The following is a 12,740-nucleotide window of genomic DNA, read 5'->3' as shown; positions in this document are numbered from 1 at the left end:
GACCATAAGAAACAAAATTCTCTGGTCTGATGAGACTAAAATTGAACTCTTTAGAGTGAATGCCAGGCGTTACGTTTGGAGAAAACCAGGCACAGCTCATCACCAGGCTAATACCATGCCTACAGTGAAACCTGCTTCAAAATGCTCTTGACCTCAGACTGGGGTGACAGTTCATATTCCAGCAGGACAATGACCCAAAGCACACCGCCAAAATATCAATGGAGTGGCTTCACAACAACTTAGTGAATGTCCTTGAGTGGCCCACTCAGAGCCCAGACCTAAATTTCTTTTAAACATCTCTGGAGAGATCTGAAAATGGCTGTACACTGTCACTTTCCATCCAACCTGTTAGAGCTTGAGAGGTACTGCTAAGAGAAATGAGCACCTTGTGGCCAAAGGTGCATCAACAAAGTATTGAGCAAAGGCTGTGAATACTTATTAAATTTACAACAATTTCAAAAATGTTTTTTCACATTGTTATTATGGGGTATTGTGTGCAGAATTTTGAGAAAAGAAATGAATTTAATCCATTTTGGAATAAGGCTGCAACAAAAAGATGTGGAAAAAGTGAAGCGCTATCCGTATGCATGAACTTGTGAACTTGCATCGCAGAGCTGGTGCAAATACAAGCATCAAAGTTCTGTCTAATATACAAGTGTTCTATCTTTTAATTACCAATCGTTTGATGTACTTTGGTCCACTCTCTGTATTACGCTGCCTGACTGGGTTTCAACCATGGTTTCAACAAGGTCCAGTACCGACGTCATGGATGCGGGTACTTTCACTTTTCACTGCTACAGCCCCTCACCTCTTTTCGCATTTAAAACAAAGTAAAATCAGCACAGTATTTCACATGTCAGGTTTACGTCCTTCATACAGGTTGAGAGATTGAGTATATCGACTTGAAAAGGGAATATGTCTTGACAATCCACAAAGATGTGACTCAGTAAAGCGTGAATTCATGTACTATTTTAATCAAAAGTTAACTAAAGCGCATCAAGTGAAAAGTATTCAAAAAATAGAAAACGTAAATATCTTTTGTACATATTAGACACAACTTTGATGCGTGTATTTGCACCAGCTCTGCGATGCACGTCCACAAGTTCACGAATTGGGTTAAATTAGCTTTGCAGTCTCCATGTTCAGTCCATTACTTCCACTGTATCTGTTCAGCTCTGAGGGAATGGAGCGCCCTAGCTCTAAAAAGTGTAGTAAAACATACCCTTTTCTTCAAAGTGGTTATATTATTCGAGTTTGTAATATATATTAATAATAATCATGTAAACTTAGCTGACTGCTTCACTTCCATTTTAATGCTACTGTTAAACAGAATTTAAACTAAATTAAATAATAAAACTTGATGTTCTGCAAAAAGACTAATTTTCTCAATGAATGACCTAATTTATCCAAACCTTTCATTTCAATATACTTTTAATAGTAAACAAGACAAAGACTTAAATCTTCTAATTGAGGTCTGTAGTTCTTATAATTGAACACAATAGATGGCACGTCATGATTTTGCCAAGTACGATGCAATCCTGGGACATGAGTTTTGTTCGAAAATATAATCTATACCTATTCTCTACCCTAAACCCAACCATTACTGTAAATTATTCCCAAAATCAGAGAGGAATAATAAATGGATAACAATCATGTAGAAGTGTATAAACCTAAACGTAAGCCTAAACTTAACATAATTGGTAAACGTACCCTTTAATTCTGTTTGGCTAATTGGAATGTTGTTCCAGGCTCAACATAAATGTTAATCCAGGAACATATTCTACTTGGTGAAAACAGGTTGGTGCAATAGGCAAGTGGTTGAGATGACCCAAGTGCATGTTTGCTTACAGATGAATAGCATAAAGCACTCACCCTGCTGATGGAGAAGGTCATGCCAGGCTTGCCCGAGCACACACCCATGAAGCAGAATCGCAGCTGCCAGTAGAAGAGGTGCTCTGCTATGAACGTAATAAGGGACAGGGCCATTGCAGCTCCCAGCATGTAGAACACACCGGCCATGTTGTCCACATCCAGCTGACTGCTCATCACCTCATTTTTCTCATTGTGGCAGATGCCAGTCAGCCACAGGGCCTCGAGTTCCTCCATCTCACCTACAAACACAGAGGTAAAAGACTGCCGTTTCTAGCATTTGGTTTGCATGTGGGTTAGAAACAGAGAGCGGTTGCTTGTGCATCTTTGAATTTCTACTTTCTGCCTTTCCATCTGTGTGTTTTTTGTTCGTTTGTGAGCTTTGAATGCTCTCGAGCTTTACTGTTAGCAGACGTGTCTGTTCATGTTTGTCTGTCCATGATGATTTCAATGAGTTTCAGCACTGCATGTATTTAGAGCCCCCACAAAACTGTGCACAGTAAACAAATTATGGCCCCTGTGAAGTGTAACATTTGTCATGACGGATTAATCCAAACTCACACACACACTGGAGCTCTTCTTCTCATTAATGATTGCTTATGGGAGTCACTTGAGATTTGGTTCCCAGCTCTAATAAGGGCCCTGAGGGGCCTGACAGCCCGCAAAGGAGGGACAGGATCCTGCAGGTCTGTCTTGAGGAACAAATGCAGATATTGTCTAATATTTTCCTCACACTCAATAAATCATATCAAAAAACACACATTATAAAGAATCCATCAACATTAATCCAGATGCATTTAGAAAAAGGTGTGTTACTTTGAAATGTTGTCTGTTAGCATTTTCTAAAAGGTCCCAAAATGAACAGTTCATCCATAAATGAACATTCTACCATTTACTCTATTTATCACTCTTGACTACAAACCAGCTTTGCTGAAACTGAAAACAAACAATGTTGGAAACCTGTAATTATTGAAAAGCCAATACTATAGAAGTCAATGGTTACAGCTTTCCACCACTCTTCAAAACATCTTCCTATGTGTTCTTCAGAAGAAAGAAACTCAAATTGGTTTGGAACAAGTGGACAATGCTCGACATAGAAACATTTTTAAAAATGTATTAGCACAATTTCTCAACAAACTCAACAATTTTTACGCCCTGTTTACACCTGTATTCAGCATTATCCACTTGTGTTTGGATCAACAAAAACACATCTTGAAGGGCACCTATTTTAACCCTTTTTCAAGATTTAAGATAAGTCTTTTGTGTCTCCAAAATGTGTCTGTTTCAGCTCAAAACACCCATCAGATCATTTATTATACCTTTCAGAATATTGGAATTTTCTGCTCTGAATACAATGTAGCTGTTTTTGTTGTCTGTTCGTTGAATGCTGGTTCTCCCCGCCTACCATTCCCAAGTGCCTGTCAGAGTGCCTCAATCTCTGCCTCGGCTGCGTTAGATAAAACAACAGAGTGACAGACATGAAGGAAGCAAATCTCACTTAACATTTGTGAGAAATACTACAGTAAGAACTTTCCCAATGATTATTTGATATATTTGTTGTGGAGTTAATTCAAGCCTTTCTACAACGATGAGTCACACACAGTGTTGTTACAAAGTTCACGCACACAGACAGTACGTGCGTTGAACTTTGCACTGTTTTTGCACGGAAAATGTGACAGGAAACATATTAATATCCACTGCTGTATGGATATCTGTTATGTTAATGTACAAAATAAACCTGATTTAACATCCACCAACCGGGATTGAAGCGTCTTCTTTTATAAATGTACTGACATGCAACTTTGATGATAAAGACGGTTCTGTAGTTCATTACAAACATGCACTGTTTTAAAAATGTTTTAAACTTGTAAAACTCACTCTTGATCACATTTGATGATGATTGATGATCACAGAGAGCTGAACAGATCTTTTAATCCCAGTTCCTTTGCGCATGTCCTGTCTTGTTGATATGATTACACACGTTACTATGGAGACATGCTAATACATGCCTGTCAATCAATTCAGTGGGCAGGGAAACCGAACTCCTACATCACGTTGCAGTGGGCCTCAAAATAGAGGGAATTTGGGTCCTATTTTAACGTCAGGAAATAAAAAAATAGACTTGTTGTCTTGATATCACCCCAATATAATGTGGACACACTATACCTACACACAGTTCTGTCCCAACATCTTCTAAAAGATTAATTTAAAAGATTCATAATATTCATCATAGGTGCCCTTTAATACTAGGTGGGAAAAGATAGCAAAAAGTAACATTAACCTTCTAGCCATAATACTGTTGTAAAATATGTGTCACATGACTAATTATCTAATTACCCTTTTTACACTGCACCTTTTAGTCTACAAAAATGGTTTCAAATTGATCCACTTTGGAAAACATCTTTAAAAAGCCAATTTTCAAGACTAAAACATCTCTGTAAAGGCTAAAAAGCAGAGCAAAAGATGCAATCCCGATTATTGTAGATGCTTCCTCAATTGGCTGCATTTCTATTACACACTAGGAAGTTCAGTTGGTGACTTAAGCCTTCAAATCCGTCAAATCCCCAGCACCTATTTGAGGGTGAATGTGTGTGCGGGTGTTCGCATGCTGTGCCGGTGCATTCATGTGTACCTACATGTATATGTCACACAGTCGATGCCTTCCCAGTGTACTTTTGCGATAACACAAGCGCCCCCTTGACACTTGCAAATAGGACTCTATTCCTGCTCCTGGATCATACGTTGGATTATATAACACACACACACAACCGTACCTTAGATGCCATACCGGTGTCAGTGTGCGTAACCATGGTGCAAAGCCTGCTTGTCAATATGCATATAAACACTTACCATGCCACTAATCTAATCTAACACATCCAGCTTGCAAGACATCCTCATGCATGCATGACGAATCGCTAAGTAGGGGATATATATTATATAAATCTATCTAGATGCCAATCTGAGAGGATTTTGTATGGCCGTGCCCATATATCTATAAGCTCTCTTTACAATACATCATCCTGAATGTCTGAGATCATTAACACTGTTTATGCATGTGTGGAGTGCATAGGGCATATTCTGCATGTGTCTTTGGATGAGCTCCAAACAGCCTGTCGTCTCAGATGCTGTTTGCGAAAGAGACGATGATATCCAGAAATGGCCCCTGGATCTGGATCACTAGTAGGTTCTGAAGAAAAGCTTTCAAACCAAACTGAATTAGAGATGGGGAGATAAACACATTTCAGTGCTGTACATCTGACACTGTTACAGTAGAGCTGTTACAGTATTTGAACATTTCATTGCTGTTCAGTGTAGCTTTTTGACATAATTATGCTCACTGCATCTATATAAATTGTAAAGTTTTTTTTATTTGTTTATTCCTAACGTTAAGGTGACATCAAAGAGCTTATAATGACCAAGAAGCGACACTCAATAGAACGTTCCATTGCAACAGCAGCACCCAGCAACAGCCCCAAATTCCGCCATTTTGAAGTGAATGCGGTCGGCTGTCGATTGGATCCTTTTGCTGTCGCAATGGCAAGCAGCTGCTTTGTTTTTATTTATTTATTTTAAAAGCACATTAAAGCTGAGATACAACCTGAAAGATGACAATACAACACTAACTATCACAATCATCAGCACTTTTAATAGTTTATTTTACAGATTTATAATTTGCTGTTGCTCTATTGGAATTTTCATTCCAAAATGGCCACCGCGCCATCTAGTGGCTGTTTCCCAAATCACACTTGAGTGTCGCCTTTTGGTGATTCTATGCTCTTTGGTAACGTTAAAGTTTTATTGATATTACTACTGTTATCTATACCACTTATCAGTTCAGACTTTTATCTGTACTATTTGTATAGTGTTTTTTTATGAACAGAATTAACAACACTTTATTTTATTATCACTTTTTTATTGTAAAATAAAATGAAACCAATAATTGTAAAGCAAATAAATAAAAAGCTCCTGTAAAACACTTCCTGTACAATGGGTTAAAGGGACACAGTTGGAGCGTGTAGGTAGGCTGTAAATGACTCAGTTTATTACCATTCTTCTGGAGAAAAGTGTTTGCCATTTCTGGCAGAAGTCGGGACCTTTCTTGGCTTATTGTGTTCCCTCTGCAGTTGAAAATACCCTCTTTGAGTTGCAAAATGCAGTCAAACAAACAACTGTGGCTAATATTTATGATTTATTATTAACACATTCAAATAAAAGAGTTAATTGAGTGTTTGGAATTAAAAGTAATACAGTTTTGGAGCTTCTTGGAATGTAAAAATAAGTATTTTTAAAAAATAATTTCTTAATAAGCATAGTTTATTATTATTTGTCTATTTGTAAATGCAGTGATGTAAAAGCATTTTTAATGTTTAAGATTTATTTAGGCTACTGCAGAAAAAAAATACTACAAATAATAATAATAATAATAATAATATATATATATATATATATATATATATATATATATATATATATATATATATATATATATATATATATATATATATATATATATATATATATATATATATATACTAATAATAACTATTAATATACTAATTTAGAGAGACCGTGTGTGAGTGACTGCTAGCATACGGATGTGGATGATGTAACATTAGTAGCTAAGCAGTCGAAAACTTTGCATTTGTCTTTCTGCAGTTAATGCACTTTTGAAAGTTGCTTTGACAGATTGCTTGTGTTTTCGCTTATACAAGAAAACAGCTTGTTGCGTTTGTTGCAACGAGCATTGTCTGTGTCAACTTAGGAAACATACCATACTCTGGACCGGTTGGTTCTCTCCGCCATCGTCACTCTATCGATAAAGCTTATGGGCTGTGCTAACTGTGCTTATGCTTTCACCTGGGTTCGCAGCGTGACCCTCCGATGTGTGCCCGTGCACAGCCAGAACTGTGAAGGCTTTTATACTTGACATGCTCGCTGTTGTATTGGGTGGAACAAGACGAACATTTCATGACCCTGCCAACAGTGCCAATGGATATCAAATATCGCAAATTACAAAAGGTTGCTCAGCAAATTATCCTACTATAGGTAGCGTTTATTTAGCAATGATTCTCCAGTACCGATAGCAGAACCGTTAACGTCAGGGCTTATCGATACTTTTTTGTCTTTTTAATTTTGCACCGGTACTGATAAAGCACAGAGTTTCTGTAACTATCCCTACCTATATGACAGCCTTTTCTCCATTCTTTGTTATGATTCTAAAGAAATATTAATGAATTTTTTTTTCGGCTTAGTCCCTTTATTAATTTGGGGTTGCCACAACGGAATGAACCGCCAACTTATCCAGCACATGTTTTACACAGTGGATGCCCTTCCAGCCACAACCCAACACCGGGAAACACCCACAAACACTTGCACACACTCACATACACTACGGCAGCACCTGGGAAATTGGAGCACCTGGAGGAAACCCATGCCAACACGAGGAGAACATGCAAGCTCAACACTGAAATGCTGGGGCTCAAACTAGTGACCTTCTAGCTGTGAGGCAATTGTGCTACCCACTGCTCCACCATGCTGCCCTCTTAAGAAATGTATTTTTATAGCAATTAATTTTGAGAGTGCTATAAACAACATTTCTTATTATCAGTATTGAAAACATTTTATAGTTGTTCTCACTTGTGATCAGTTTAATCTTGCTGAAAAAAAATTCTAAAAAATGACCAAACTTTTAACTGCAAAAGTATTTTGCTTCATATTAGCAGATATCATATTTCCTTGTCAACAACTTTAATTTGTGCATCTTTCCTAATTTTCCCCTAATATTGAATGCAGTTATATGATATATTTTAATAATCCCACATACAATGTATGTCACGATCATTAGTTCATAGTTTATAACCATAGTTTATTAACTACACATCCACAACTTTAATAAACTACAACTCCCATCATACACCTCAGACACACCCGTTCCTGATTGCCTCTTATTAAACACACACACTTGGAAGCTCATTATGGACTAATCAGATGGACCATATAAACAGCACACACACACACATATTTTGTGCAGTCTTGTTTGCCGTAACATTTCTAAGCATTTCTTTGTATTGTCTTGCTGTGTTTTTGACCTTGTTTTCTAGTGTATGTTGTTTTGCTGCCTGTATCGACCATTTTACCTGACAAAAATGACTACGCTTTTGGATTACCCTCATGCTTCTGTTTGCTCCAGCTTTGACCATTGCCTGCCTGACTCAGAATTATTAACTGCATTTGGACTCTCACCTCTGTCGTCACTCCGACTCCTAGTCTTACAGTATTCATTCTGCTAACAGGCAAATATGCTAAAAAGACAACTTTGATTTGACACTATATGTTACAGTATTGTAGATTTACATCACCTGTAACACCTGCTAAAACCACAATATGTGATGTTATTACTAAGCAAGATGAATCCTCGATAATTTGACGAGCACTTTAATTCAATATCAGCTTTATTATGATCTGATTTTCACACAAAGGACGCTTTGAAAATCAGGATGCCACATTTTCACACATCTAATAGCCGTTTGTGTGGCATGCTTGTTGGCATTCTAACAGACAGTGTAGGCACTTGTCATCTCTTGCCAGGTATTCTTCAAAACTGTTTGCCTTTAGGGCACATTGAGAAGCATTTAAAGAAGAAGTGAATGAAGTAAACATCTCAAGCTGTGAATCCTCTACACATTCACGCCATTTTTGCAAACAGCGTTTGAGTGCAAAAAACCTGTCTTGTTCACTAACCACCCACAGTCCATTTTAACCAGGCACTGTCTGCTTCCTGTCACTGCCTTATATCCTGCTAAAACTGAATTCTGGGGTTTGATTGCGTGGTTACCGGATTTATTAAATCCGATGCTGAAAAATGCAATATATTTTGATGTGATGTGATTTGATGATCTTTACCATCTCCAAAGAGCTGCAGAATGGCGAGGTCCACTGCTCTCTTCCAGCCTGAGTCTTTCTGAATGGCAATGCCATACCCTGTAGTAGCGAAGATATAACCACTGCCAATGGTCACCAGCTTACAGCCCTCATCACGTCCGGCCATGTAGTTCAAGACCGCTGCATCATAGATGAATGCATCCAATTTACTGAACAGGAGGAGGGAGAGGAACATTATGTTAGAATGGTGGCACGTCTTTATGTGTAAAAGACATTTCCAGTGCCCTGTCTTTTGTGTGTGTGGGATAATTTTCAAACAATTTTACAACTTCATACTGTATGTATAACATGAATGCCATTCTGAACCCAGAGTATGAATGCAATTCCTTTCATTAATGATGTGCATAATGGATACGTTGCAGTGGTTGGATGGATACATCTTGCTTACTTCACTATGGAGCATTTCAGAGTAAATGCATTAGGAAAGTGATAACCTATTAAAAAATTAAATTAGTTAAACACTTTATTAAAAATATAAGCAAGCAAGATCCCAGAGTATACTATACTATACAATACTATACAATACTATACTATACTATACTATACTATACTATACTATACTATACTATACTATACTATTATATTATATTATATTACATTAGCCTATATTAAATTATAATTTATTATATTACATTAGCCTATGTTATATTATATTATATTATATTATATTATATTATATTATATTATACTATATTATATTATATTATATTATATTATATTATATTATATTATATTATATTATACATTCATTTTCTTTTCGGCTTAGTCCCTTTATTAATCCAGGGTCGCCACCGTGGAATGAACCACCAACTTATCCAGCATATGTTTTACGCAGCGGATGCCTTTCCAGCTGCAACCCAACTCTGGGAAACATCCATACACACTCATACACTATGGACAATTTTAGCTTACCCAATTCACCTGTACCACTGAAACCGGAGCTCCCAGAGGAAACCCACGCGAACGCAGGGAGAACATGCAAACTCCACACAGAAACGCCAACTGACCCAATCGAGGCTCGAACCAGAGACGTTCTTGCTGTGAGGCGACAGCACTACCTTCGGCGCCACTGCGTCGCCCTATATTATATTATATTATATTATATTATATTATATTATATTATATTATATTATATTATATTATATTATATTATATTATTCATTCATTTTCTTTTCGGCTTAGTCCCTTTATTAATCCGGGGTCGCCATAGTGGAATAAACTGCCAACTTATGCAGCACATGATTTATGCCGCGGATGCCCTTCCAGCTGCAACCCATCTCTGGGAAGCATTCATACACACTCATTCACATTCATACAATTTAGCCTACCCAATTCACCTGTACAGCATGTCTTTGGGTTGTGGGGGGAAACCGGAGGAAACCCATGCGAACGCGAGGAGAACATGCAAACTCCACACAGAAACGCCAACTGACCCAGCCGAATTACAGACACAAATTTTGGATTCAGTGTGCAATAACCTTAACCTTTTAAAAAGTCACATTTCGCTCACATTGTACAAAAACTGTCAATAAACACAGAAAGGAGATTACACCTGAATATGGTCATCCTTGTAGAGATCACACTACCAGCTAAAAACTAATTACTTTAACCTAGTAACCATTATTGTACATCCAAGATGACTGTCATATTGATCACAAAATAAACAAACAAAAAAAATCTGCCCCTTTAAAATGTCCACATTTAGTACTGATATGACAGAGAATCACAGAAAGTAGTTTCAGGATGAATCCATCAATCAGCATCTCCAAACAATGCCCCTCCAGGATGCCTCATTTTGATGCTATTATCAGTCCAGATTTCACCACCCACGCACACACACACCTCCCAGTCTTCCCTTTTTATTCTCCTCCTAGCCCTTATATTCTTATATGCAGATATCATCTCTCTCTTTTGTTGTTTCTCACCCCGACTTCAGGCTGTGAAGGGCCTCGTTTACATTCTTCTGATGGAAGCTGGTCATATAACTGTGCATCTCCTTGTAGTTGTTTCTTATGTTTCTCTCGGTGCTGCCATTGGGCACAGTACCGAAGCGGAACGGAGGGGAGAAGTCATTCGGATGTTGAAACTAGAAAAGAGAGACAGGAAAAAAAATATATATATGTCTCAGCAGTGTCCACATTGTCAATGAACGCTCAAGGGACAAAGTGCAAGGAGAGGTGTCATTTCAAAAAAGCCTCAAAGATACAAGAGATCTCTTTTTTTATCTCCTCCATTCATAATAGAACTATTTCTCGTGTAAACACTTGGACTATGTTCTCTAGACACTCGAAGCTTTGCCAGACATAAAAAGTAAAGCATGACTTAGAGTAAAAACAAATTCTCACCACATCAATTATTTAACAGGCTACAGCACCCTCTCAAAGTCAAGTCTTGTTTTCTGTTTCAGAGCGGTTGACTAATTCACATTAGCCCAATTTTTTTCCCCATGCAAATATATGACACACACACAAACCTCAATTACCACAAAAAACAGTCAGCATGTGGTTGCCCAAATGTGTCACCAGTCATTGGAAGACAGTAAAAACTAGTACCAGGATGTCATATGCTAAACTGTGCAGTGGATTCACTTATGAACAAACATTGCTTAAGATTGGGATGTTTTTTTTTGTCTTTTATTTCACCAACTCATGTCATTTGCTTCGCCAGAAACTAGCATGTTGGATCACACAGACGAACCCAGCAGGCACAGGACATCAACATGATGTCAGATTGACGTTGTACATCAACGTCGTGGGGATGTTGCATTTTGTTTGGAAATGAAAGTCGGATTGATGTCAGAACCCAACGTCAACCTCAAATTCCAACTTCCAACCTAAAATCAACCCAAAATCAACCAAATATCAATGACAAATAAATGTCAATATTTGACATTAATATTGGTTTAAGATGTTGGCTCGACGTTGGATTTTGGTCACTTGCCACCACAACCTAAAATCAACCAAATATCATTGTCATTTGATGCCGTTATCGGATGTCAAAATAACTTTGTCGTTAGAAGCTGACCAGACATTGAATTTTGGTCACCTGACGTCACTACCTAAATCAAGCCTAATATGATTGTCTTATATTAACGTCCAAACCTGCTTGAATTCATTTTGTTGAACACAAAAGAAGATATTTCAAAGAATGTTGGAAAGCAGCAGCCATTTACTTCCATATACATTTTTTTCGTACTATGGATGACAATGGCTACAAGATTCCAACAGTATTTAAAACCTTCTTCATTTCAAAAAATGCTTTTCTTCCTTATATTTTTTGTCTTGTTTTAAATAACAAAAAAAGTGTTAAATCATTTCTAGCATTTTCTAGACAAGCAAAAATAAAGTTATAATATGTATGAATAATATGGCAAAATTAAGTGAGTTTTTCCTTAAAACAAGCTAAATAATCTTATGTCAATAGATAAAACACGATTATTTTGCTTATCACATTGGCAGATTATTTCTTAAAACAAGATAATATGTTTTGCTTGTCTAGAAAATGCTTTTTGATTTAAAACATTTTAGATATTTGGACTAGAAAAAAAGAAAGAAAAAAAAAGAGTGGTATTTATATGGCAGATTTTGTACGTCGAAAAGCTGAACGCTTTACTAGCCAGAAAGCAGTTAAACAGACCATCAGCAGCGTGTTTAAAAAAAACAAGCCTCCTCCATTCAGCCTCTTTACTTTCTCTTTACTTTACTTTTACTCTTTACTTCAATCCTAAGGAAACGGTGGAAACTCTCTCCACTGAAGACATCCATTAGCCTACATATTTAATTTTATTTGTTAAGTGCAAAGATTTGTTTCAAAACTATTTTAAAATTTTGTTCTAATTTCCATCAAATGAATAAATGAACAATAATAATGAAGTGTGGTCAAAAAACTGAGTTATATCCAAACACATGTCCTATTCTTATGCCCCATAT

The 12,740-nt window shown here is 37.0% G+C and overlaps 1 protein-coding gene across 3 annotated transcripts in view; it reads right to left on the bottom strand.

The window, feature by feature from the left end:
- The window catches only part of grin2bb (glutamate receptor, ionotropic, N-methyl D-aspartate 2B, genome duplicate b), a 193,285-nt gene that overhangs the window by 8,382 nt on the left and 172,163 nt on the right, over positions 1 to 12,740 (bottom strand). For all 3 annotated transcript variants that reach the window (XM_056456689.1, XM_056456692.1, XM_056456690.1), the window contains exons 13-15: positions 10,737 to 10,897; positions 8,773 to 8,960; positions 1,873 to 2,111 (exon numbers count right to left, since the gene is read on the bottom strand). In XM_056456689.1, the coding sequence (XP_056312664.1) occupies positions 1,873 to 2,111; positions 8,773 to 8,960; positions 10,737 to 10,897 (588 nt within the window). The remainder of the gene's footprint in view (positions 1 to 1,872; positions 2,112 to 8,772; positions 8,961 to 10,736; positions 10,898 to 12,740) is intronic.

The sequence above is a fragment of the Danio aesculapii genome, chromosome 1, assembly GCF_903798145.1.
Source record: "Danio aesculapii chromosome 1, fDanAes4.1, whole genome shotgun sequence".
Taxonomy (NCBI): Eukaryota; Metazoa; Chordata; class Actinopteri; order Cypriniformes; family Danionidae; genus Danio; species Danio aesculapii.
The sequence above is the reverse complement of the archived record's forward strand: the minus strand, read 5'-3'. Positions and strand labels throughout refer to the sequence as shown.